This window comes from Anopheles darlingi, chromosome 3 (assembly GCF_943734745.1).
Source record: "Anopheles darlingi chromosome 3, idAnoDarlMG_H_01, whole genome shotgun sequence".
In the NCBI taxonomy this organism is placed as follows: domain Eukaryota; kingdom Metazoa; phylum Arthropoda; class Insecta; order Diptera; family Culicidae; genus Anopheles; species Anopheles darlingi.
The window spans coordinates 55,717,042-55,743,866 of NC_064875.1; the positions used below are offsets into that span (position 1 = coordinate 55,717,042).

General features: G+C 53.7%; 2 protein-coding genes across 2 annotated transcripts in view; both read left to right on the forward strand.

The window, feature by feature from the left end:
- LOC125954967 (E3 ubiquitin-protein ligase Topors-like) overlaps positions 1-4,265 on the forward strand; it is a 5,405-nt gene extending 1,140 nt beyond the window's left edge. The window contains exons 2-4 of the mRNA XM_049685712.1: positions 1-69; positions 148-3,532; positions 3,619-4,265. The exon at positions 1-69 is cut by the window's left edge and continues 311 nt beyond it. Of these exons, the coding sequence (XP_049541669.1) occupies positions 1-69; positions 148-3,430 (3,352 nt within the window). The 3' untranslated portion in view covers positions 3,431-3,532; positions 3,619-4,265. The remainder of the gene's footprint in view (positions 70-147; positions 3,533-3,618) is intronic.
- Positions 1-26,825, forward strand: part of LOC125955028 (elongation factor 1-alpha) — a 214,988-nt gene that overhangs the window by 15,553 nt on the left and 172,610 nt on the right. The window lies entirely within an intron of this gene.

Here is a 26,825-nt window from a genome sequence, read left to right on the forward strand (position 1 = left end):
AGGGCTGTACGCTCGCCCACTGCCAGACGTTAGTGGCCGCTTCCGGGAAAGCTCCGCGGCCTTCTACAGGTACGGGATTGTAACGCTCGACACATCGCGTCCCAGCCTCATCTTATCACCGGCGAATTGTTTCCTGTATTTTTTTAGCGAACACCCTGCACAGCTGCATCGTATTCTTCCGTGGGTTAATCGAGAACTGTACGTACTGCAGGGTATTGCCCCATCGCCAGGCTCTTCGGTATTGCTTGAGGTGGCCTCACTGATGGATACGTACGATATTGATTCGGATGAGTTCCTGTGCCGGTTGGTACCGTACATCGCGGGTGATTACATTGACCATTTCCAGCACGAACTGAGTAACTTTGCCCGCTCGCCGTACGATATGATCGGGTACGATCAGTGCGTCCAGTATGAGCCACGCTTCGGTCACGTTCGTCCGCTAATGCGTCCAATTATGCGTGCACCGCGTAGCCAGGTCGTCATTTCGTCCTCGGATGACGAAGTGTTTGAAGATGGCGTCGAAGTGCCACGGCCTTTCGGTTCCTCCTCTACATCGTCCGCCTCTTCGTCGAGCGCGATGGCTGCATCGGGAAGCGGAGCACCGAGTGGTGGTACCGCCGGTGGCGGTCTTACACAGTTCCGTCTCGAGGCACGCTCGACATACGAAACCGTCATAATGACGGGCACGATCAATGGTTCGCGAGCGCCAGCGGTCGAAGCGCCACAACCTCAGGTAGCGGTCAGCGAATTGACCGATAGTTCCAACGAAACCAGCTCGTCCTCAACGGGCTTCGGACTGAATCTGCCTCGGAGGCCCCCAGTTCCGACGGCCGGTCGATCAACACTGCAGGATGGTGATAACATCTCTCTCTCATCGAGCGATTCCGACGAGTGTCAGTTCGTGATGTCCCAGAAACCGCCACATCTTCGCACTCCAGACCATGTGGTGGACCTGGAGTCTGATAACGACAGTGAGGTTATGTTTGTCGGTGAAGAACCGGCCACAGTGCCAGCGAATGGAGGTGCTAGCACCTCGTCGTCATCCTCGTCGGCTCCACAGACTGCGCTGGCCTGCGCATCGCAACAGCAGACTAGGCATGAGCTTAGCAGCGAGTACAATAACGGTGCATCGACCAGTTCCGGGTATGGTGGTTGTGGCAGCGGAACGAGCGGCAATGCTACCAGTTCATGTTTACGCCTTAAAGTGTATACCAGGCCACGGCACACGCGCTATACCGGCGGTATGGGGGTAAAGAGTATGTATGAGGCCAGCGATAGCGATGATATGGATACGATGGATGATGAGGAGGAGGAAGAAGACGTTCATGGCGGTGCGAATGCGAAAGGATGCACCCCACAATCACCTAGCTACTCGTCTACTTCGATGGACTCGTCGCATGATGAGGTCGTGTTTAAAGTTCGTCCGCATGATTGCTCGGTTACTCGGACCGGTGTAAGAGCACGGGTACGCAACGTCGCCGGCAGTAAGCGTAAGACACAGCAGGCTACGAGGGTGAAGCGCGTATATCGAAATCGACGCGATAGTAGCAGCAGCAGTAGCAGCAGCAGCACCAGCAGTAGTAATAGCAGTAGTAGCAGCACTAGCAGTACCAGCAGCAGCACCAGCTCCAGCAGTAGCAGCAGCGAAGAGAGCGACAGCGAGAGCACCACTAGCGCTAGCCTGCTGCGTACGAGCAGCCGTAACAGTAGCTCCACCAATACTAGCAGCAACACCAGCAGCAATTTTAGCATTTGCAGCAGCAACAATACTACCGAAAGCGCTAGCACCAATAATGCGCATCGCGGCCAAACCGAACGGAAGCGCACCAGAACGGTTTCTCCAGCGAAAGTGGAAGTGAAGCGTACGCGAAGTGCTACTGGCCGAAAGGAAAGACAAAAAAGACAGAAGCATGCAGATGGCAAGACAAAGGCACGGCATGCTGAGGGAGAAGGGATGTCAATGACAACGAAGGTAACCATCGCCAAAACGATGCCCGTTCCAGTAAGTAAACCGAAAAAAGCTAAGAAAAAATCCAAATCGAAGAAGGCGTCTGCCACCACCGCCGCCAACGCCGAAACACCGGAAGGTGGTGCGAAAATCAAAAACTCATCCAGCAACAACACTGGCTCCGGCAGAAAGCGCACCAAGGAGCAGACCGGTGGCAGCAGGAGATCGAAACGCGCAAAGCGACAGGAAGCCGAAGAGGATGTTCCTCACGGTGCGGGGTTGGTGGCCGGAGCGTCTGGGATAGCCGGAGCAGTGGGTGCGGACAAGGGTGCGAAAATGAAACCACAATACTTTGTCGAAACACGGCCATCTAGCTCACCGACCACGGAAATCGCTACGGATGAAGAAGCCGGTGGCGGCGGCAGCGGCGGTAAGAAGCGCAAGCTGAAAAGCGTCATCATCAAACGTTACCACCACAACCAAGCGCCACAGCAGGCGCCGGTAACATCACAGCAGCCACAATCTGTCGAGGCGACGCCGCAAGAGCAGCAACCGTCGACTTCAGGTATAGCGATGAATAGCCTAAAATCGAGTATACCGTCACCATCATCGTTCTGCTCCTCGACAACGACGCTGGTGAACGAGGAACCTACGGAAGGTTGCAGCAGGGAAACGGTCATAGCAAGCGCAGCGGTTGACATGGATTCCGACATTATCGATGTGATGAAACTATCTCCCAACGTATCGGGCACGGATACGGATACGGACGTACCGGACGATGTTGCTGATTGGCAGGATGCGGTGGAGGCGACGATAACCGAAGCGGAAACGACGGCCCCATCGGTCATCATGAGCACGGCACAACTCACCCAACCCGCATCACCCAACGTCGTGCCACTGTCTGCGGATCATCTATCGTTGCTTCAACCGAGCGAAGATAGTCAACTGCTGGTCGATACGAATCCGGTCATCTCGGAATCGTTGTTTGCGCAGATCGACCAAACGCTCAGCTGGCCGATCATCGATCCACCACCAATCGAGGACGATCGCCTCTCGGCTACCGATTCACCCTTCTCGCCCATGTCGTTCCCACCGTCCACGGCTTCCGTATCTCAATCTTCACCACCTCCACTATCGTCTGAATCGTTTCCACTGGACCCCGCCACCAATCCCTCTTCTCCGTTGCATCTAATGGATGGTCTGGTGGATGCGCTCGGTACCGGTGGATCTCCGCTGCCCTCCTCCGTCATAGACACGGCCTCGATCGAAGTGACGATCGATGAACTGATGACAGCGATGCCATCAACTACTGCTAGCCAACCCCTAGACAACATCGTCACTTCTTGTCTTGTCGCCGAAGCTGAAGCTGTCGCGCCTGCACGCGAGGAAATTGCGGTTCCTCCGGCAGCCAGTGAATTGCTGGCCCCTGCGTCACAACCGGAACAGGACAGCGCCGTCATCGGAGCCGAGGTGCAGCTGTGAGATCTATTGCGGATAATCGATTTCATCGATTGGTAGACTGGTGTCCATGGCCAGTCGAGCGAGCATTTGTGGAGATTCGGCCAAGGAATGTTCCGCCTCGATGTAAGTACCTTGAGAAGCTCTGCTCGCTCTGTTTGCTACCGTTCAATGTTGTCTAATTGTATTGTTTTGATTAAATGTCATTATAGAAATGGCAGAGAGATCCCTCCGATGGATGGGAGCAAGTGTACAAAACGATCTGTGTCTGAACGCGCCTAGAGACCATCCGGCTATGGTCCCGATTCTGCTCCCTTCTACAACACACGCTATCGATTTTGCGTTCAAGCGTCACATTTGCTACCTTAATTTAGTTTTCTACTTTAAAAAATAGAACATTTTCGAGAGGATCGTGAATCATCTGCCAGAATAGGCAAAGTGGCCTAGAGCAGCAGTAGGTGAAATGTAAATACAGTAGTGCAGCATCCGGTACGGTCTATGAGAGCATTGCAACAAATGTATAGGGTAAAGGAAGCAGGTACGCAAAAGGGAAGGTCAATGGTCGTCAAGAAGATGCGTTTACCGTTGAACCATTTTGCAGAATAAGATAATGCGCGCGCACTATATATACATATAAATTCCCCCGCTCCTTCCCTCCCCCCAGTAGATCGGCAAAAAAGTATCTTGATCGTTCCGTCATTGTAGTTCGCCGGGCATTCGGTGGCGTACGACACTGTTCATGCAAAACGGCGCCACCGGGGCCATCCGGAACCATATTGATCGATCGTTGAATTGTAGCTTATATTACTTGTACTCTTTTTTCTAAAATATAAACGAACTAAACGAAAATACAACTAATGACCGCTCTCTGACCGTGTGCTTCTGTGTGCTTAGGGTTTGCTTAATCGCTTGCAGCGTGTTACAACATCGATCTACGACACGATCCACGAGCTGAGTGACCTTCAAACCACGGTTATAGCGGTTTCGGTACCCAAGTACCCGTTGGTTCGCTAGACGCCCAATTTTCCCAGACCAAACGATAATTATTCCCTGTCGTGGGGCGTGGGTTGAACTCGTAGCACCGCCATCGTCACTGCCACTGCCGCTGTTGCGATTTTCCACATAAATTATCAATCTCTTTTCCGGCTGGCAAATCGCGGTCCTCCCGTGGGCCGCCCGGGTCGCGTGCACATCGTGCCTCATTGCCACCATTGTTTCCGATTTTTAATTTATGTTGGAAGTGTTGAAAAAAAAAACTAACGGAAATGCTCTACACCGTTCAGCAGCGATGAAATGATGCTCCCGGAACTAGCGGGGCCAGCACGGGGCGTTGAGCTCTTTCTCTCTCCGTTAGTGGGGAGGCGTTGACGGTGCCAGTGTACTTTGGCTCCGATCCGTCTACTGCCACGCAACAGAAGAAAGAGCACTGGTTTCACAAAAGAAGCCCAAAGCCCTGCACAAAAAGTGGGAAGTCAGATCAATCAAACACCTTGCGCGACACCTTCGCCCTTCCTAGTGACCGCCTAACGTACAAATGTAACAATGTCTTTGCGCGTTGGCGCAGCAGCCATCAAGTCAGTCTTAAAAAAAATCCACATCGTGCCCCCAAACGGTGGGGGGGGGGCACGTGTAAACGACCAACTTCCTTTCACTGCAGCTTGTGTCGCACGATCGCACCGTAGCCTTTCTTCGTGGCAGAGAGATCTCACCCATCGGCCACGCCATTCTTAGTCCACCTCTCTTTCCCTCTTTCTTCTGGCGACCTCCATCCTCTTCCTCCAGAAAAGGCGTTGCATAAAAATCAATTTTATTAGTACGACCTGCACACGACCACACATTACCGTCACGCTGTTTCCGTCACTTTCCTCGCTGATGCGGTGGCGAGGGCCGGGAGTTGCAACGGGCGGAAGCGGTCGTGATCTTACCAACCGGGAATGGAAGGGTCGTGCGGGGACAAGCGGATCCCGTCGTGTACCCACCACACCCGTGCGCCTGTGGATAGAGATATCGATCTCGTACAACGGGACCATTCTCGTCGGGTGCTCGGGAGGCAGGAACATCAATTCTCGTACCAGCATCCATCCATTCCACCCCCTCCCACCACGCTAGACACGATTTCTATGGATAAATTAAAGCCACAAAACTCGAAACACAGCCTCGGTACACAGCCTGCCAAGATGGAAAAGGATTTGCAGGAGATGCTGCTGCTGCTGCTGCTGCTGTCGCTGCTGCTACGTTCCAACGGGTGGGGCGAGACACCATTGACACCTCCCGGTGCGCCCCGGGAGCCGATGGCATCACCCCACGCACCCCCACGGAGGGGTTCGTTTTTATTTAAAGACATTTTCGCAACAAACACACACACACACACTGTAGGCTGGGGCGCACGCACGCACCGATGGCAATGATGATGGCTTGGCAAACGATAGCTTTCCCAGGAACCAGCGAGCGACACAGTTGACGCGCGCGCTCTCGCGGCGCGGCGTTTTCAAACTTCAACTTCCTGTCTCCCAATCACGCCTCCAGCCACGGTGTTTGCCTGCCACGGCCACGCCAGCCAATCTCGCGGATCTAAGCAGTCGGCTGTGGCGATGTCGAAAATGCTTCGATTACGCTCGCCGGCTCGCCGGTTCTCAGTTGGCGTTGGCATGGGAAAGCCGGCCTGAAATCGCGCTCATCGCGCGGCCCAAGGAACCGATTTGTAACGGGGATTTGGAAACAATCCGTTCTTCCCACCTTCGATGAGCTTCATCGTCGTCGTCGTCGTCGTCGCCGTCGTCATCATCATCGTCAGGGGTGTCGTCGTCTCACGCCACGGTTCGGTGTGAAAAGTGCGCGAAAATCACCCACGAAAAAGCGGGGATCAGCAGGACGGGGCCGGTTGGGGTGCGAGGCGAGGGCCCGATTTTAATTGTCGATGGCGATGGGCTGCCGGCGATTAAATAAGACGCAGACTCCTTTTCGAGCTTCGAGCCCCGATTCGGTTCGCTTCCTGGAGTGATGAATGAAGAAATCATGGAGATGTCTCTTCCTCTACTTCTGCTGGCGCTGCTTACCGGGGGTGGGGGAGAGTAGCCCGCTGTGCTAATAGGCGATTAACCATCGGCGGCTGTTCCTTCTTCGTGGCGTGGCGTGGCGTTGCATAACCGAAACGACTCCGTGGATACTCGTCTGTGTAAAGAAGCGAAGATTCACGTCCCTGTACTGGGGATCTGTAAGAAGAACTGAGTATTGCTCTAATTAGTTCATTTACCTTGGGCACGCTGTAATGCTCTATCCTCTGAGCTATGACTACTACGATAACCAACGCTCACTATCGTAGAATGGAGGCAGAAACTTCCTTTTCCCTTCCTAGGCAACCGCCAGTGGCTTCTGCGATTTGTGAACGACGTAGCCGGTGAAATCAAAATAGAAGCCACTAAAACACACATCTAGAAAGAGAGAGAGAGAGAGAGAGAGAGAGAGAGAGAGAGAGAGAGAGAGAGAGAGAGAGAGAGAGAGAGATATAGAGAGAGAGAGCGATCACAATTGATCCTACCGTTTTGAAATGTAATCCAACATCGATCAAACGCTGAGCTGAGGGTGTCTTAAGACATCGCGCATTATGAGCCTCCGGGGCAGGCTTATGCAACAGAACGAAACCATCGTGGTTAGCAGCGCTCTTCGGTGCTCCTCAGCATGAGCTGCTGTTGCTGCTGCGGATCGCATCGATCGTGAGCCACCGTTGATGAAACCTATACCCCACAGCGAGGGGTAGAGCCCGCCAGACGTACACGCGGGATGTCGTCTACCCTTTTTGTGGTTTTTGCACGGTGGCCAGCAGCAGCCGCAGCAGCAGCAGCAGCAGCAGCAGCAGCGACAAAGCACACCAAAGTGATTAATAACGCCGCATCGCGCCCTGAGTGAGTAGAGAGCTTCTATCGATCACGTTACGTCGCCACCCGAACCCGAACACCTCCCGCGTTTGTCCGCCATTGGCCAGAGACCGCATTGCCAGCGTTTGTGGCGTACTGCACACGGTTCCCCGGGGTGGGGGGGATAAGAACCGTAGGGTGTAGGATTAATGGCCACCTAAATGGCTGCTGGTCGGCCAGTGTGTGCCGGGACGCATTAACGATTAGACGAACGAACACGTCCGACGCATCGTTCGACGCTATGGTTGCAACAATGTTGCCCACCGAGAGAAGCCACACTCCTGGGGTCCTGCTGGAGTCGGTCGGATGGTTTCGCATGTGGCGTGCGCCGTAACACTTCCATATTTGGAGTAGCGTTGTCCAGGCATTTGCTCACCTTATCCTGTTATGGGTACTGCTGAGAAGGCGAGCCGTCCTCTCCACGCCCGTGTGCTATCCGGTTCACTCCAGAACCAGCGGGTGAGGCATCTGCGTCGGAAGAGTAGACGCTGATATGTCGGCCGGCCGGTGGCTCGTGGTCTCGGCACTCGGCTATAGCGTGCGAGTAATTAAGAGCCATGTAACTTTAATGAGTTTCGGCAATAAAAATAATCTTTTACGACTCTTTATGGTGGGTAACTGGATTACGGTTTGCTGATTGATTTGAGGGCGGTCAATGACAGGACCGTGGATACCCCTAGGGCCTAGGTCGGCCAGCGGTCGGCTGGTGCTGGTGCTGGTACGTACACACACACACACACACACCCGGCCGGAGCGAAACCGGGTGCGGCAAAACAAGATTCATGCTCGCACGGATGCTGATAGCAGAGGCAGCAGTAGTAGTAGTAGCTGCTTCACCACCTCTTTACTTACGCGTCCGGTCTGGTCCTGGCTGGAGCGCTGGACTTATCTAGGAACATGCAGCCCGTGCACGACGCACGGAAAGGGAAATGTGATCTCTCGGTGTACGTGTCGGTCCAACAACGCAGTCGCAGAAGTCACAGAAGCCCGTAAGGGAGTGCCCGAGAGCTCCGTGGCTCTTCTTTCGTCACCTCTTCCGAACCATTTTCTCGCCTCGCCCATGATTTTAGCGATCTCGGATCGGACGGAGTCGGTGTGACTATCGAGTGTATCGTGGCGAGGCTACCGCGACCGTTCAGTGCCAGTAGCACCGTCGCTTCTAAGTGCGCCACTGATGATGTAACCTTCCCCGCTCCACCATCCCGGGAAAGGGGTTTAGTGAAGAACTCTTCGCACCAGCACCGACAGCAGGCTTTCGATTTGATCGATGTTGTTGGGTGCTACTATGGTTTGATGTGGTGAAAATGAGGTGAAAGAAGGTGGCCCCGTAGAAGGTGGCCGCTCCATCCTCCTTCCATTCTTCGCTTCGCGCTCACTTTTGTCACGCTTGTCACGCAGCAGCAGCAGCAGCAGCAGAAACCAAGGTACTATAGCTACCGGGACTTGACAGGGAGATACTTGGGGCACCGCATTTCATGCCATTTCGCGGACGCTCGCGCACCTCAACCGCGCACTGCTCACTGCGCTCCGGCTACTTGAGACGATCGATCACCTCCATTTGGTGGGCTGATGAAAGGGAAAAGGTAGCAATCAAAGAGCGCACAGACACCGGTGCGGGATCGTCAGTGGAGTTTGTTTTTATGCGCTTGCAAAATGGGCCGACGCCAGTCATGATGATGATGATGATGATGATCATTATTTTCGGGGGAGCGAGCACTGGCCATCAAGTCACGGGCATCAAGTCATCAGGTCAGTGTCTCCTAGCTCTTTTTGGCCCACTTCTCCCCCGATCCCGATTCGTTTGGTCCAACGTCCAATGTCGAAATTCGAATCGGAAATCGATTACTGTGGCAAATGGCCACCCTTGGGAGGGTAGGCGGGGGGATCGCGCACTGTTTTGGAATGTTAATAATCGGTCTGGATGTTGGCGCCCCCCGCGAACTTCAAAGGCACCCGGTATCGCGGTGACCGACTAACCTGCGGACTTTGGACAGCACAAATTGATACACCCGCGTTCCCCGTGCAGGGGGAGGGGGGGGGGCAGCTTTTGCGCAACGGGCTGGACCCCTGGTTGACCCCTTGTTGGACCCCCCCGGCTGTCAGCTTTTCGGGAGTTTACCCCCGGACTTGTGACTAATGTACGCCAGCGTTGCCCGCGCGCCATGACTCAGGGTTCAATCATTCGTGATCTCGAGCACGCTGCGGCCACTGTTCCCGGAGGCTAACTGCAGCAGCAGCAGCAGCAGTCAACAACGACGAGGTCTACGGTACGCTGCTTCTGGTAACGGGGCGTTACAGAATGGCGTTTGACACTCTCATCTACGAGGGGAAACCATTATGTGCACTCAATGCGCCGGCATCGAGACCGCACTATGCTGGCTCCACATAATTCTTGTTCCTCTTTCCACCACTCACCCTCCTCCGAGGGAGAGGAAATCAAATCCAGCGCGACAAACAGCACGGTTCTGGTCGATATTGTTTGCAAATGTAGTTGACTGTGTGTGTAACGTGCGCACGCGCGCACCACAAACCGCTAAATCGCGGCATTAAGCGCCAGACGACTCTGGCGACCAACCAAAAAGGCATGCCAGTCAGCCATCCGGTCGACCAACCAAACACGTGCAAGTGACACCGAGCACGCGAATCTCGGCTTCAGCTAGTCGCCGGGTTTTAGGTCAGTCAAACGGCGAGGGGAAGTCCGCTTGGTTGGAATTAGTCAGCCCCCCTCCCTCGCCTCGGTGCTGCAGTAGCTGCCCTCAGCAACAACGCACTCAACACCGGCGCACCGTGGTTAATGGTGGATTATTAAAATGTAACTAAAGGCGGAAAGAGGAGGTCTCTACTGGTGGCAGTGGCCGTGCGCACACACCGAGTGCACTCGATCCGTGCCCGGACCGTGGACCGCGCAAAAGGGTGCTCGAATCATCGACCGAACGACCGACCGATCGGTGACCGATTGATTGATCTCCATCTCTCTCTCTCTCTCTCTCTCTCTTTCTCTCTTTCTTTCTTTCTTGGCCTCGTTGGTCAACACCACTAGACGGCAGCGAGGGTTGCGGTGCCACTAAAAGGAGCACAATGTTGCACCGACGATAACTCACTCTCGGCGGTGCCAATAGCGGCACTCTGCAGACGAATGCTGAACCATAAATCCACGGTCCCAAGTGTCCAAGTGGTCAGCAATCCCATGGTCGGCCCGTTGTTGTTGCTGTTGAAGTACCGCTGGAACCGAACGGAATGGAATCGCGGGGGTCTATGACACATCGCGAGCTACGAGCTACAAAGTACCCGCAAATCCCCATCGATCGTATGTCGACGTGCCTGCGTGTGTGTGCGTGTGTGTGTTTGGTGGCAAATCAAACAGTCGTTAAGTCCCGGGATCATAAAGACCAAATGGGGGCGGTCGGAGGGGCGAATTTGATGGCGTTTTAGGACCTTATAACAAGCGTTTCTGGACGCGTTCTTTCGGACACTATCTCGCCTGAGCCTAAGAGGATAAAGGTGCCCGAGGTCCAGCGATATCTCCTGCAACTGCGTATGACTGCACCGGATTAGCCAGCGTTTCGTTGCGGTTGTTGCTGCGGCCACCATTGCCGCCATTGCCAGTCGCCGCCGCCGCCTCAGGCAGAGAAGGGCACAACCGCTCATGATGATTCGCACATTCCATTTGCGCATTAATTGATGACTAATTGTGTAGATTAACTGCACTTGGGGTTGCTTTTAATTATCTCGACCTCCGGACTCGACGGGAGGACCTCCGGAGGACGGACAAGTTTGCAAGTTGCAGCTCGTGCATCTCCAGCGCATGAGGACCGTAGGATCGGCGCAGCCAAAGTGCCGGCTCTCATCTGGCTTTAATGGGGTCCCATAAAACAAAACGATCGTATGTGGACCGCTGCACTGTGCGGACTGCTATCTCTCAAGGTTTCGCGTGAGAAGAAGATGCGAACCCCCCTGCGTTGGAGCGTCTGAGTATGGGTCCAAAGTGTGACTGAGTAGCTTGAGGCCGGGAGCGATCTTAGTTCCGTTTTTTATACCTCCACTGCACTGTAAGCAAGAAATTACCGCTCAGGTCTCACAGTAGTTCCGCATATTTATATATTTTGAAGTCACGTCCACGTCTCCAGCTCTTCGTTGGTCCAAATTTGGACCCCGTAGACTCAATTAGTCTTCGCCGCGTCGGTGGGGCCTAATCGAGCAGAAATCTTTTCGGGATTCGGGTGCGCACAATCGAGGCCCAAGAGTCATGCCATTGAATCCCTGCTGTCCATAGATGGGAGACTTCAAGGACACGCGCACACCTAACGCACAGAGTCCCTCGCTTGGGTAATCATCGAAAATTGAAAATTATATCATTATCGAGCGTGGTGTGTGTGTGTGTGTGTTGGTGGTGGTTTAAGACCGTATCTCGTCGTCGACGACTGCAAAGTTGTCTGCTACGTAGAGGACATTACGGATCGAACGATAATGACGGTACAATGGCGGTACAACACTCTTCTTGACGATCATCAGCAGCAACACCCTATACTTATGCTGCCAACTGCGCGCTCGAGTGCGAACACACACACACACACACGCGCACGCGGGTGCAATAGCGCGCTTCCTCCAGCGGGAGCGAGGACTCCCATTTCCTGTTTGTGACTCCTGCAGCTGGACAGTGCGCAAAGGCCGAGGGTTCGCCTTCCAATCAGGTAAAGGGATGTCGTCTTGGTTGACGCGTAGGTAAACACAATCAATAATTGAACAGAAATCAATGATAATGATTGCTATTATGGCCACCAGCCACCCGTTGCATCCCCAATCCCTCCCGATCCTCCTTGGGTTTGGGTGTGAAATCTCATTTTCTCCGCTTCTCAATTCCTCCATTCCTTCAGACACACTTGTCTCGATACACATCGATACACAGACAGAAGCGAAACCGTTGCCTGGAACCGTTTTGGAATAACCTGTTCCTGCGTGATCGAGACACCGACAGGAAGGTCGTGCGACTACGGGAACCCCCTTCGGTATGGCATCGGTGAGTCCTTGAACTCCTCCGTACGCTCTTCCGTGCGGTGCGTGAATCATCCGCAGTAGCGCACGGTCCGCGTTGGAGCTGTTGTTGGGAATTTGCAGCATCACGATCACTGCGGTGCGGATGAGATCAGCCATCCTGCGTGCGCCTGCTGAGTACGTCCGGATGTCCAGCGTCCGCAGCATCACGAATCAAACGGGGGGGAAGATACCCTTTATTTTATAAAAAGAATCCGAAGCCCCGATGATGCCATTCCGGATCAAGGGCTCCGGATTTCGTGAGTCCGGAGTCTAGAGGAACATTCTCATGGGGAGGACGAACTGCATGATTTATGAATTAAGACGAAGCGAAGCGAAGGATGCCATTGTCATGCTTCTTCGTCGCAATATGAGGACGTCAGATCGGTTGCTGTGAGCTCATCGGTTCTGGCAATGATGTATCGGAAGCGTTCTAAAAGATGAAACGGTGACGCATTCCCAGCACCCAGCGCACATAATTATCCCGCGGCTTATCGATCACGTAGCCACGTGAGAGGTCAAGTGGCACAAAGCAGGGGTTCCTTTTGGACGTGGCCTACCCCTGATTGATTGATTGATGAAAGAGGCGCAAGAGCGCGCGCGCGCACCGCAGAACAAAGTAAGCTGTTAGTTTGTTCTTCCCGCGGTAACTGCGCGCTCTATGAACTGTCAAGCGTTCTGACAGCTAATAAAAGCTTCTCAAAATGGCCACCTGCTTGGCTAAGTATAAAATACTTTCGGCAGCATACTTCTACCGCTGCACGCACTGACCGCTTTTATTCCGGGAAGGATCCCGGAATGAACTTTGATTTTTTTTTTGCGCAACAGGAATAAGTAGCACGCACCTTATCTAGAAAGGCCAATCGCTCAGGTGCTGGATGCTGGATGCTGATTCGGTCAGAACCGGATCCCCCCAGGACCATCTTCGTAACACCGGACCGTAGACGCAATCCTGCAAAGGTCACGCCGCAAGCGCGAGCGCCGCCAGCAAGAGAAATGTTGAATACCCGCGGGAACCGGGCGCCGGGAGAACGACACTCGGACCGTGGACAGAGATTCCTCTGCTGGCCAACACTCGCATGGCCGTACCGTACCGTGCGGTTGGCCAGGTTCGGTCGAGGTTCGCTATCGACTCTCGCTATCGCTTCTTATATCTCGCTTCTTTTCTCCCTGCATTTCGTTTTGTCTCATTTGCCATTCGCGCGCGGCAGTCCGTGCGGCAAACGGCAAGCCATGAATAAACATGAAGAGAAAGAAGTACCAAGGAGGTAGTTCCAAGTCTCCAGTAGTTCCCCTCTCTCTCTCTCTAGCAGTATTACTGCCCTTCGCTACGGCGACCTTTACGTGGTGCATTACCATCGTCACCGTCACTAGAACCGACCGAGGAGGAGTTCAGCTCTTAACAAACGCCGTTTAGGTCACCCCGAAGTGGAATGTTTCGAAAGTTAATGAATTGCCCAGAATGATTCAGAAGTTATTAATACCTACGAGGCACGAGGCAGATAACCGTGAGCACGGCGGGCTCTTCGCGCACGAGTCACGATCCTCGCGGCCCTATCGTGGCATCATATCGTGGCTTTGAAGGCCTCGCGATGTAGATTTTAAATTGAAAAACGGTTTAAACGGTGTGTGCGATGCAAGAGGCCGGTAGCACCCGGTAATAAGCATTTAGGCGAAGATAAGCGCAGTTTGAAGAAGTCAAGAAGGCGAAGAGCCGCTGCAGATGAAGGTGACGTGGCAAGAGCTGTGCATACAAATTAGATGCTGTTACGGGTGACATCGCCATCGGTGACAGCATGACCAGTTGGTCAATTCGTTCATCGTAGTCGAAGTCGAAGTAATGTCGAAGGCATTTCCTCAGCATCCGGGGAATCCTTTTCCGGTTAAAACCCGTCATGACATTGAAAGGACAATGTCACGTTGACGTGGTTGATGCGACTGACCATATAAGGCCTCGTGTGTGCTCTCTCTATCTCTCTTTCTCCCCTTTCTATTCTCTAACCAACAATTGCCGTTATTCGCGGGAAACATAATCCAACGACCACGTGCCATCCGGTGCATTCGGTCTGTCGCATTCGGTCGGCATCCGGCCACACCGGAATCTAATCGTCGCGCCATCCAAAACAATAAATTTTCGTTCCAGCCACCACCACCACCATCACCACCACCTTCGTCGTCATCGTCGCTTCCGATGCAACCGATGATTGCACACATTATGCAACGCCATGCACCGTGGCACCGGCACTGGCATTTTGTGGTGGTGGTGGCCACGCACGGACGGAAACGGCATTTTCTCTGGCCTGTCGCACGCCGGACAACGCCGCGAACGCTAATCAACGGTATCGATCGATACCCGGTACCCCGGTAATAAAACCGGTTCGTCGGTGATTTCAATGTCTTGATTTATGAAAAGAAGACACGACATGCGTGATTCTAAAGGGGAGTATTTTCAGTATTTTGCGCCAGAGCCGGAGGAGCATTCTGAGTCTTCACAAGACAAAGTCAAAGACAAAAAACCGAGCATTTGTTGATCGCTTAGAATCTTTCATTTACGGTTTGATGAGCATAACAACCGCTGCATGTCATTACCAGCGACCCTTCCCCTGTAGAGTCTTATCTCGTCACATACCCCTATCTGGCTCCACCCTATCCAAGTCAAGAACTGTTTAAATCGCCGTAACCTCAAACATCTCCACCAGAATTGTGCGGTTCCGATGGTGATGATGATTGCGACCAATTGCGATGCCTTTGCCGGGAAACCATTTAACCAACCGTAAACCGCTAGAGCTAGAGCACAAATTAGGGTGCTCCCTGGCACCATAACCCCCCCACCCCCAAAAAATCACGCTCCCAACCAGTAGCTTCATTGTGTTCCGGCCATTTTTTATATTTAATTTCTTCAAACCCTCTTTTTTATGCTCTCGCTCCCGCTCCGCTGACAACTGATGGACCTATCGCCAGCTAGGGTCTGACCTCATCTGAATCATACTAAGCGGATTCTTATTACTCTCTTTCCCTCTCGCTCTCTATCGTATTGTATCGCTGTAGGAGTAGATAGAGAGAGAGAGAGAGAGAGAGCTACTCCTCTCCACGACGCGGCACTAATTGTGGCTGTTTTGCCAATTCACTAAGCATAACTAGCGTGGTGGTGCTGCTGGCGGTGGTGGTGATGTTAAGCATTCAAAGTCTAGGCACGCCATTCTTCCCGGGGGACTGCGATGGTGGTTGGTTGCCGCTCTGCACTTTCCATAGCCTGCTGCTGCTGCTGCGGCTGCTGCTGCTCCGAAGGGGAAACAGGTTGCTGCAGCCCGGCCTTCTTCGTTCTAACGTTCTGTGTTCTGTCAATCTGACAGCCCAGCAGACCGAGAGGAGGGTGCAGGAGGGGCACAGAGATAGAGAAAGAAAATTAAGGCAACCGGGCCGGAGCGGCGGCCAGAGACGTCGGCGCAGACGACGTCGACCGACAAATTGAATAGAACTGGAGGCCATGGTCCGGGTTACCGCGATCTTCCCTTATGGTTGCTCCGGTTGCTCCAGTGTGCTGATAATGATAGGCTTCACCGGTTCACCGGCGCTCGGGATACCTCACCGCACCCCTGCCTGGCACCCCCTGACGCCCTCCGCATATTTGCAAACGAACTCCAGGGTTTAGATCGTTCCAGTGGCCGGAGTTGAAGTCGTACAGGAGGAGGTTACTTCACATACGCGGTCGCGGACGCGGAGACTTTTGATGGTGATGCTTTGTTGTTGTTGTTGTTGTTGTTGCTCGTCTTCAGCGTCTTCAGGGTGCCTGTCTGCATGCAGCACATATGTATATATACATATGCACCACTCTCGTAGGCGTTTCTCGCGCTGCTCCCGGCTGCTGCTGTGAGTGATGGCCCGGATGATTGCTTCCGGGTGTGTGTGTGTACCTGTGTGTGTGTGTGCCGTGACGCGCCCGTCCTACTGTCAGTCAAAGTGGGTTTACGCGAGTCGCGCGAGGTTTACGATGCTGCGGAGAGAAAAAAGGGCTTAAGAACCTTCGTACCGGTTGACCTACACACACACACACACACACACACACACACTCTCACGAGCTGATCGTGTTACGATCGCAGTTATGATGGCGCAGGATGCCAACGGTACTCCAAGTACAGTTGGGCGAACGTTAATCGTCCAAACGAAAGAAAAAAAACAACAACAAAAAAGAAAACCCATCTAATAGCACCTCGCACCGAATCGGTTCCTGAATCGGTCCGTTGTAAGGTTAGGCAGCACTCCCGAATGGCCGGCCAGGCTGGCATGAGGTAGACCACGGCCCAACACGCTCTCTAATCACAGGGCGGTCCGGTACCCGCCCGCGGTACCCGATCTGGTTTCGCAAATATTATCGAACAATGGCCGGAACGTTTAAGGTCCTGCACGAAATGAAATGGTCTGGCCCCGGGGTCTGGGGTCTGGGCTGCCGCCGATGCCGTTAGAACGATAATGCGACTGCGATGCTCGGTTGTTGGTGATCGAAGTGTAAGTAGTTCATCGCCGATAAGCCGCTGGTTTGTTCTTTTTTGGTTGCTAGAGACCAGCTGAAGCAGCAGCAGCAGCAGCAAACGATCGATCGGTAGACGATCTTGAGCTCGATAGCTACAAAAGACTTGCTGCAAGTGACGAACCTCGCTTTGGCGGATCCGCAAATCGAGTGGAATGGAATTTCAATAAACACCCGGGTGAGTTTGTATCGGAATCATCAATCAGCTTGGATCAGCGGAGATCGAAACCCACCATCGAACGGAGGCGTCAGAATGAGCTGTCGAGCCGAGAGTCGGGATCGATGGAATTCCAAATTGTTCGCAACAGCTGAATCATACCGTGCCGCGCGTATCTTACACACAACTTTCTATTTGCATCCCGGACGCGAAGAATACGCGAACGGTTCGAGGAGAACAATGTGCAAACGCGATCGTCATCAGTAATGCACCACACGATCGTTGATCGAACGCGGGATTGACAGACGACTAGAATGGAGAGAGTGTGTGTGCAGATCTGGCACGGCAAGTGACAAGTTGTTTTGCAGGTTCTCAGCCGCCCCCTCCCCATCCCTTCCAAATGATGAACAATACCGATGTGCGATGGTGTTGCGTTGCTGCTGCGTTGACAGAATATTAATTAAATATTCCCCCGGGGGAGGGGAGCGAACGCCAACACATGGACTTGGCAAAGAGTTTTGAGTGCAGATGGCCGCCACCGCTGCCGTCGCCGCCAGCAGAGTGCAGTGCAGAAAACATTGTTTACCAACTCCCTTCGTCGAGTGGCAGTTGGAGAAGAGCAAATTGATCGTCTGCGAAGCTGGCATCGAGTGTTCGAGTGTTTCCGCGCACGCAACGCTGTAATGATGAATCGCGCACCGTGGCGCGCTGCTCGAGAGTTCACAACGGAGGACAACGATTACTGTCGACGCCGCTACCGTACGCGCGTTGCAGAGGGTTCACTGACCAATCCGGCGACGACGACGACGACGACTGCAAACAAAACAAACAGAGAAACGGAAAGGCGGAGAAATGGGCTGAGAAGAGGTGCTCCATTCCACCTCTCGGACAACCCGAGTCGCCACCTGAAAACACAATGCAAATGACTCACAAACGTGAAGGGAAGGAGCATGGAGGAGTGGCGGCCATACGGCGTTAAATTATTTTACTCCAGCACCCCCCCTCCCTTCTGGTGCCAGCAAGAACTAAGAAGAATGTCGAATGCAGCAGCAGCTACGCAGCGCGATGCAATTCCTGGTACGGCCCCGGGAGTGCAGAATACGGTCCCTGGTACGGACCCTGGGCATGCGGTGCGCTGCTGGAAGGCGCAGCAGGAAAGAGGTGTCAAACGGATGTCTTTCGCGCGCCCGCGCCCGCGCCCGCAGTTACGAACCCAGGAAGGATCACTTACACCAAGGTTTGCTGCCCTCCCTCAACTCTTTTTTGCCTGACCTGAGCATGGAATGGATCATTATGAACCTGTCACCTGCACCTCCCCCGCCGGACCGTATCGTAGAACCCATTACTTTACGCAGTCATCATAAATTGAATCGTTGTTTATTGCGATCGTTTCCACTTTTCATTACAATCGAGCGCCCTTCTTTCTCTCTTTTTCTCTTTCTTTCGATCGTTCCTTTCCGCAGGCGGCATGGAAGTGTTTCCGCTCGTTCCGACCATCGCGCCGGTTCGTCGCTTGCCCGTGCATCGAGTTTCTTTGTTCTGCTGCGTGCGTTCCGCTTCTGCAGTGTACGCAGAGAGAACTTTGCGGTCTTTACGTCTGCTGTATTTCCGCTTTCCGATGCTGTTGCTGCTGCTCAATGTTTGTTTCCGCTGTCTGACTGTCTGGCTGTCTGTTGGTCGGTGATGGTTTGGGCGAAAAAATGGCGCATGAAGCGGCATTCTCGGGAGGATCAAATCTCTCCAGCAAAAGGAGCGATCGATGCGCAACGACTATCGACATCGAGGATATTCTCTCTCTCTTTCTTTCTCTCTCTCTCTCTCACTCTCTCTCTCTCTCTCTTTCTTTCTCTCTCTCTCTCCCCATCTCTCTGTCTACGTGTATCGAATGTCAGCGAAGTTACCAACCCGGGAGACGGGATCGTTATCGTCCATCCCCGGTCCCCCTCCTTCCTGGGTCGTTTTTCACGATTTTTTTGTGTTTTTTCCCCTCGAGAAGACATGTGAGATGCTCGTAACATGGTTCCACCAGTCAATCGATCGTATCGATCACACACACACACACACACACACACAAATACGCGCGCGCACGGTCGTTCTGATCGAGCCCCCCTCCTGCGAATGACAAAACGATGCGCGGACGATGGCGACGGCGCTGGCGTACGGAGCGAGAGAGATCACCGTCCGACCGTCTCAGCTGGGAAGCGAGCATAATTTATGGTCCGCGCCAGTGTGTTCTGAGAGTGAGTGAACCTCTTCCACCTCTCCACCACCTAACGCAAGTGAGGAAAATTCAATTACCACCATCGAACCGCCAAGAACCGACCAGACCGGACCAGACCGGACCCGGGACCGGCTCATTCGAACGCGTCAAAGACGGAGACGTGACTCCTTCACGTGGGGCATTATCTCTCGTGCACGCGCGCGCGCGACCCACCACAACCCACAACCACGTTTCAGTCGCGTCGTGACGCAGCGGACGCAGCGCGTTCGCCAGGTCAAGAACATTCGCAGAACGGCCCAGTCCGTGGTACGCCTCCACATGTGTATGTGTTTCCCGGCGCACCGTACCGCGATTACATGTCATCAAATATGATTACATAAAAATTATGTCGGACAGACCGGGAACGCCGCCCCCCGAGGAAAAGGGGGTGCTAGGACGTCCTCCAGAGCAGATCGTGAATCGCGGGGGGGGGGGGGGGGGTTCGTTGCTGATGGTGATGAAATCCTCGCTGAGTGGGGGTGTTATCCTTCGGACGTCTTCGGTATGATGCATCGTGAGTTTCCATTTCAATCTTCTCGCTGGAAGAGGGGTACTTAGAACAAGATTTAAGATTCTCGGCTACAATACCTCGAAATGTCAAACCAGTCTACTATGATCGCAACGCGTCACAACCCCCAAGGGGGGGGCGCATGTCGCATGGAAAAATCGAAAAATCGTGGCGCATCGAAAAATCGAAAAAAACGCACACTTGGATGGCGCACGGGCTTTTCGGAATGCGCCACAAGATTTTTCCCTTTTTTTACTCTTCTTTTGCGACGCGGCGATCCCTTGTTGGGCCCTCCAGGTTCACCATTTGTGGTCGGATCGTGTGCTCGTGTACACGCCTGCCATAATATGTGGGCTGCCGATTGTGTCCATTTTCCACTCCACACCATTCGCCAAAGTCAAGCCACCGACCGACCGACCGTATCATCCCCGCAGTCCCGCCATGGAGAGCACACCACACCACGCCAGCCCAGGGGGGTAACAAGGCCACACCGAGACCGAGAGACGACACAGCCTTCTCGGCACACCCACCACCTACCTACTTCTCCTTCTCCCCAGCAGGGCGTTTTCATTTTCGATTCTAATAAAGGCCCACAACCTGCTGCCCGCCGGTTCGCGGCTTTTCCGAGTCTCGGAAGGAACGACACGACGGCGACCACGACGCAGCGCTCTGCGTCTTCTTCATCTTCCTCCCCTTCTACTGCTTCTTCCAACACACGCTTGTGTGGTACACCGCGTGGTGGTTTTGCCATTGACCCCGGGCACGAACCCCGGGCACGGCTGGCACTGGGTTTGGAAAAGCCTTGACTTTGCCGAACCAGCGAACCAACCGTCCATCTTCGTTCGTTCGCTCGCTTGATGATGATGATGATGGATCCGGACCATCATCCCGGACCCCCGGAGTTTGTGGTCGGCCAGGACTGTCTGGCGAGGTGATAAGAGGATTTCGGAAATCGCAAAGAGTGTCCAGCGTTCAGGGCAGAGTCCTGAACACACCTTCCCACGATCCATCGGCGTGGATACGTGCTTCACGCTTGCTTATTAGACCCCCCCCCCCCGGCATGTCCCCGCTCCCTGCCCATAAAGATCCTTCTCCTTCGCGAGTCGGGACTCACGTGTAGGCCATTTTGATGCATCTCAAATTTAATGCAACGTACCACAACGACGCAGGCGCGCGTTAACGTCGACGAATGAAGACATAAGCGTCACGCTCGATGGACCCGGGGCTGGGTACCTGGGATTTTTGGGTAGGCACCCACCTCCCCAGTCCTCGGAGGGGTTGTGGTTTTTATGGTTCAGCGCACTGCCCACAATTCGTCAGACTTATAGGCCGCGCACTTCACGCTCAATTGCTCAAACTACTACAGATTGAATCGGTTCAAAGCCACCGAATTAATTGGCATTCCCTGGTCCAGGGAACGTCAGTTCTAATTCAAATGCCGCCCCAAAAAGATTCAAAGTATTGTTCTCCTGCAAGAATTCATAAGAATCCGAAGATTCTCCGGAAGTTTTCGCCGATCGCCTTAGTTGCTAGAACACCGCTCGAGATGGCCACGGACCAGGGGGTGAGATCATCGAGCAATACCGATCGCCGGTACGTCAATACGCCCGAGTCGCTCCGTAATTGGTGGTTCCGACGTCGATCAATGTGCGCGCGCGCTCGCCCCCCTTCCACATTGAGTGATTATTTCCGATGATTTCCGAGGTGCGCGCTTCTCACGGCCATTCCGGCATCTCGGCCGGATCAGATTTTCGGCCGTTTTCGGATCCACAATTTCGACAGTTGAAGGTCAGACTCAGACTCAGGTATTCTGGGGCCTCTTCTGCGGTATCCTCGATGATTGATCCCTCCGTACCAGCCCTAGTCTACCATCTTCCGGAGGTCTTCCACCGAGCCGGTTCATGGTTCATCCGCACCGTTAGGTCACGATCACTGGGGCTCAGGGTCTCCGGACCTGCCAGCCAGTTTATTGTGTGACCCGCGGGGTTTAAGGTTTTTCTTTATTAATTCCCCGCTCAAAGTGCCTCCTCCTGGCAATGGCTTCATGAGTTCTAAGGTTCTAGGTTAGGGCTCGAGCAACGGTAACACCCCTTGGTCGTGATTAGATAATAACCGGGGGGGCTTTTGCACCTAGACAACGACGCAGTCTGGCATCTTCTCGCAGGTCTCTTCGTAGAAGAAGGAGATCTAGAAGGCCCCAGTGCCAGTGCCAGTGTCTCATCAACGCATCACGCGTCACACGTACGTGACGTCAAGTCGCCGGCACATGATGATATGTCGTGGCATTTTATTAATTAAATCTGTACAACATCCCGCCCCCCGGGGGGAACGGTCTGCTGCTCCCAGGCTCCTCATCCTCCAAGGGCCTCCAAGGGGTCTACAATGCGCAAGACAACAAAACAATGCTAGAACTATGTCCACATACGGCTGTTGATGGCCTTCGAGGCCAACAGAAAGAACTGCAACATTGTATTCTGTAACCGGTCTCCGGGCAGCTGATTGTGGGATCCTCAAAGGATGGTATGGATGGTGGGCAATGGGGGATCGTCGTGCACCTGGCATCCTTCTTCTCCTCTCCTTTGCGTCGCCGTCACCGCCGTTCTGATCAGCACAGCAATGGTTGCGCGCACCAGTCATTACCGCTTTTACATAATTTTCATGTCGATGCTGCTGCTCATCCGTTTTTCACCTTCACTCGATCTCGTCTCTCGTGTCCTGTATGTGTATGACCGGGTAGGTGTGTGTGTGTGTGTGTGTGCGTGTGTATGTTCTGGAAGACGGAGAAGCAGAAGGAGGAGAGTGACGCCAAAATGGGCTCGCTGATGGGTTGGTTTCATTTGTTACTAGCCTCGCTATAAATCACCCATCATGAAGCATTGCGCCCACTCACAGGGAGAGAGAGAGAGAGAGCGTGTGCGCAAGGCGAGTCTAGCCGATAACATCTGCCCGAGAAGTGGAAGCAGAAGAAGAAGGATGGTTCTCGGTGGTTCGGTCACCACGAGACGAGACGAGACGATCACGGGACTATTAACAACAATCAACAAGACGTAAAGGGACTGGCTTCGTCTGTTGCTCGGACCTAGAGGACCAGTCCCGCTCCTCGCTCCCTCCTTAGCGAGTTGCATTAGACACGATGGGCGATGCAGCCGACGGATCCAGCGTGTGGATCAATAACCTCTACGCTACAACTACGTCGACAACGACGACGACCACTACGGCGATGATGATGATGATGATGATGAGCTTGCAGCCTCCAAGAAAAGTTTCCTTCTTCTTCTTCTTCTTCTCCGGTGATCTCGAGAACGCGCCTTTAGAGAGAACACCAGCAAGAGAGAGAGCGAGACGTAAAGACGACCAGACCAGACATTGCGTCCGCCCGCCATGGCCGCCTGGCTGGCTTGTTATGAGATTCATTTTGGAGAAGACCGGGGGGAAGCCCCTGGTGTGCGCACGCCCGCCCGCCCGTCGATCGTTTGCTCGATCGATCGATCGATCGCTCACGCTTGCCCTGCGCCTTGCCCTGCGCCCTGCCGTGATCCTGCCGCCGGGAATGGGCCGCGGATGGACCGCCGATGGACGGATCCATAAAACAACGTTGGCGAGCACCGCGTAACGGTGTCCGCTCGCTCGCTCGGTTCGCCTCGGATGTAGTGGTAGGCTTTTTGTAGTGTGTAGTTGTCCAACAACAACATCGTCTGCTGTTGATGCTGCTGCTGTTGCCGCCGTCGTATCCTGCCAGCTATCGATCTAGCCTCCGTTTTGAGGTCACAATTGTTTGCGAACCAGCCCGCGTGAGCCCACCACCCACAGACCTCCCTTGGCCATGCCGAGACCGAGTTCTTGTTTGACTTGCGTTGGGCTCCAGCCTCCTTCGACCGGGACCGGGACGAGTTTGTATTACGGTAATACCGGGATACGGTGCGGTCGGGGTTATGTAATTTATCTATTCTGCTCGCTGCTGCTGCTGCTGCTGCTCGCTGAAGGGTCGCTGCTGCGTTACGGTTCGTTGACCGATCGATCGCTCCGCATCCACGGCAGCAACAGCAGCAGTTTGCGCGATGATTTGTCCGAAGATGCTTCGATTTCAAACTGCTGCTGAGACCTTGCTGGAGGTCATCGTCGCAGTAGTCACCGGTTACATGGCATCATGCCTACTTCCTGATTGTTTGGTTTTTTTGTCGGTTTGTTAGAGCTGTCAAATCGGTCTCTTGTTAACATAACCTCAAACATCATCGACGAGTTCGAAACAAATAATTACTAAAAACAACGCCAAGTAGAGTAGACCCCGGTAACAATGAGGATATCCGCTGCGTCGTTTTCAGTATTCGGCCACGTATTCGGTGCTCCTCCTCCAACTGGCCATCAGTCGCGCCATCTTTCGCTAGATGAAGACGTATCGTATCTCGTATATCTCGCACACACAAAACGACATCGTATCTGCCAACCGGAAACAATGGTCACAAAAGCTCAGCGGGCGCGTTAGGTCTCAATCTCGGTGTCGGACAACCGGTACGCGGGACACTCCGCCATGATCGAACCGGCTACCAAATCCAACCCAATCCGGCCCGGCCAATCGACCGTGAACGGTGGCATGTGGAGCGGCGCACACCATGAGCCAATTTAGGGGTCCGCTGCCTAAGCCGCCTTCTAATTACTGACGCCGAATGGAAATCAATTTCGGGCCCCGCGAGTCTGCGTTCTCAGCCGGTTCTCAGCCAGCATGAATCCAGCAGCGAAGAACGAAAATGACAGGAGCGCGCACAAAACACAAAATGGTTTATGCTGCACCACGCGGAACCTAACGAGGGAACTTCACTTCGGCGCGTTGGTGAATCAGCAGCGGCAGCAGTGGCACCGCGAGGAATCCCTGATGATGATCTCTCCGCATACCCCGGCCCCGAACAAGACGCCAAAATGCATAAATCGCCGAATTAACGGCAGCGACGGTCTCTTCGTTTTTTTTTCCTCCCAGAAGCAGCAGCAGTTTCCGTTCCAGCGTGGAATCCACCGATTCCTGGAAAGCCCCATCAGTTCTTCTTCTTTAACGCGGGGGCCATTAGCACGATTAAACACATTTGAGCTTCCCCTCCTGTGCGTCATCCACGGGAATGTCGTGATGCTCCCATGGGGGGAAAGGAGGATTCTGACCTGGGCAGGAAGAAGAAGAAGAAGTCTTGCCGAAAAGATTACAAAATCGCGACATTCGCAACCATTCCTCCTGTGTCTTCCTTTTGCTGTCTCTCTCTCTCTCTCTCTCTCTCTCTCTCTCTCTCTCTCTCTCTCTCCCTCTTTTTCTCTTTCTTCGTCTCCTGGAAGATTTTCAATTTTTTTTTTGAGGGTTCTCGGGCAGTTCTCGCGTTCTTTTCGTTCTCCCTTTTGCGCTTGTCACCGCGACCGCCGCCGCCGTTGCGCCAGATAATTGATATTCCCCGCTGTGACACACACACACACACACAGACAGGAAGCCATGGAACCATCGTAATGCAATCACTATAATTATCATTATTAATATTCTCTTATCTTTGGTTGATTTTCGTGCGCGGTGCCCAGTGTTTGAGATTCCCGTTTTTCCAGCAAACCCAAAACCGGGGGCTCGCCAAGTAGGCCAGCCAGTCAGCCAGTCAGCCAGTCAGCGAGGGAACGACTTTGTAAACGATGGAAACATAAGCCGCGCGGCTCCGCTGGTATGATTGATCGTTGCTAACGTTACCGCTGCGCGACGCGACCCCCGGGAGCAAAGGAGCCATCGAGCTGACAAAATGTGAATCCCTCCTCTGTCCCAAACCTGACCTTATAAACCGAAATCGAATTCGAGGGGGGCCTCCGGAACGGTGCAATGCTTCGGTCTTCCCGGTCGAATAATTGCAACGAAAACGCGAAATCCATCGCGGTGCGCACATGAGAAACATGAGAAAATGCGGGTTTTTTGCGGCAGCAATTAAAGGGTCGAACGAACGCGAGTAATTGATTCCTATTCCGGGTGGGAGACGACAGCGACGTCGAAGACGAAAACGACGTTGCGAAAGTTAATCGTCATTTTAGCCACGAGAATCCACGACCGAGAACTGCCGACAATCGAACTGAATTGAGGGAATGGTGAGCAGGAGATGAGAGGAGGGGTAGAGGCAAAGTATAGTAATCCGACGAGCGACTGAATCTCACGTTTTGCCACGAGCGATCAGGCGGTTCGTTCGTTGGTTCGTCGGTTGGCCAGAGCTGAAGAACTGGAGCCAGAGCTCCAGGGACCACGGGTCCAGATCGATGGCGCGATGGCGTGCCAAATTCGCAAAAATGTTATCCACCCCTTCGGCGTAAGCAAATCTTACCTGCCCCCCCCCCCCCGTTCCTTCTCTTCATACCTACCTTGCCAGTTGCTTTATCAAATATCCAATACTCCCAGGTGCTCGAGATGCGAGATTCGAGAGTCGAGAATTCGAAGCACCGGATCGACGCACCATTGCGCCGGAGGTGGAGGGATGGAATTTCGGGATAAATTTATAACCAAGTTCCCTCCTCCCTCTGGTCCTCTTCGGCAGCTACACCCCTTGCTCGAGCTTGGCTTCAAATCAATTCATTCCACGCAATACACGCGCGGCATTCGTGCGGCTTCTAATCGGCAAGCAGGCTGGCAGGCTGGCTGGCTGGCAGGCAGACAGCGCAGAGAAAGAGCGCATTCTTCTGCAGCATTCCACACTCCCGTGCCCCGAGCTTGTCATCGTCTTCAGCCAGCCAGTGCCGCCGAACAGTTGGCCGGACGGATTCAGAAGTATGCTTTGCTCCTCCGTTCGAACGACGTTCCTCCTTCTCGGTCTTCGGCTCAGCCGATTTGCCCCCGGGGGTGGTAATGAATTTATGACTGAATCGGTGAATCGCAATTCGAGACCCCTCCCCCCCGGGGGGGAATTATTGGAAGATTTCAGCGCGGACGGGCGCGCCCGGCCCCGCAATTCGTCAGGCTCGAGGTCGCGTAAAAAAGCGACGCCCGAGGTGGGGATTTTGAATAGAATCAACGCAGCACAAT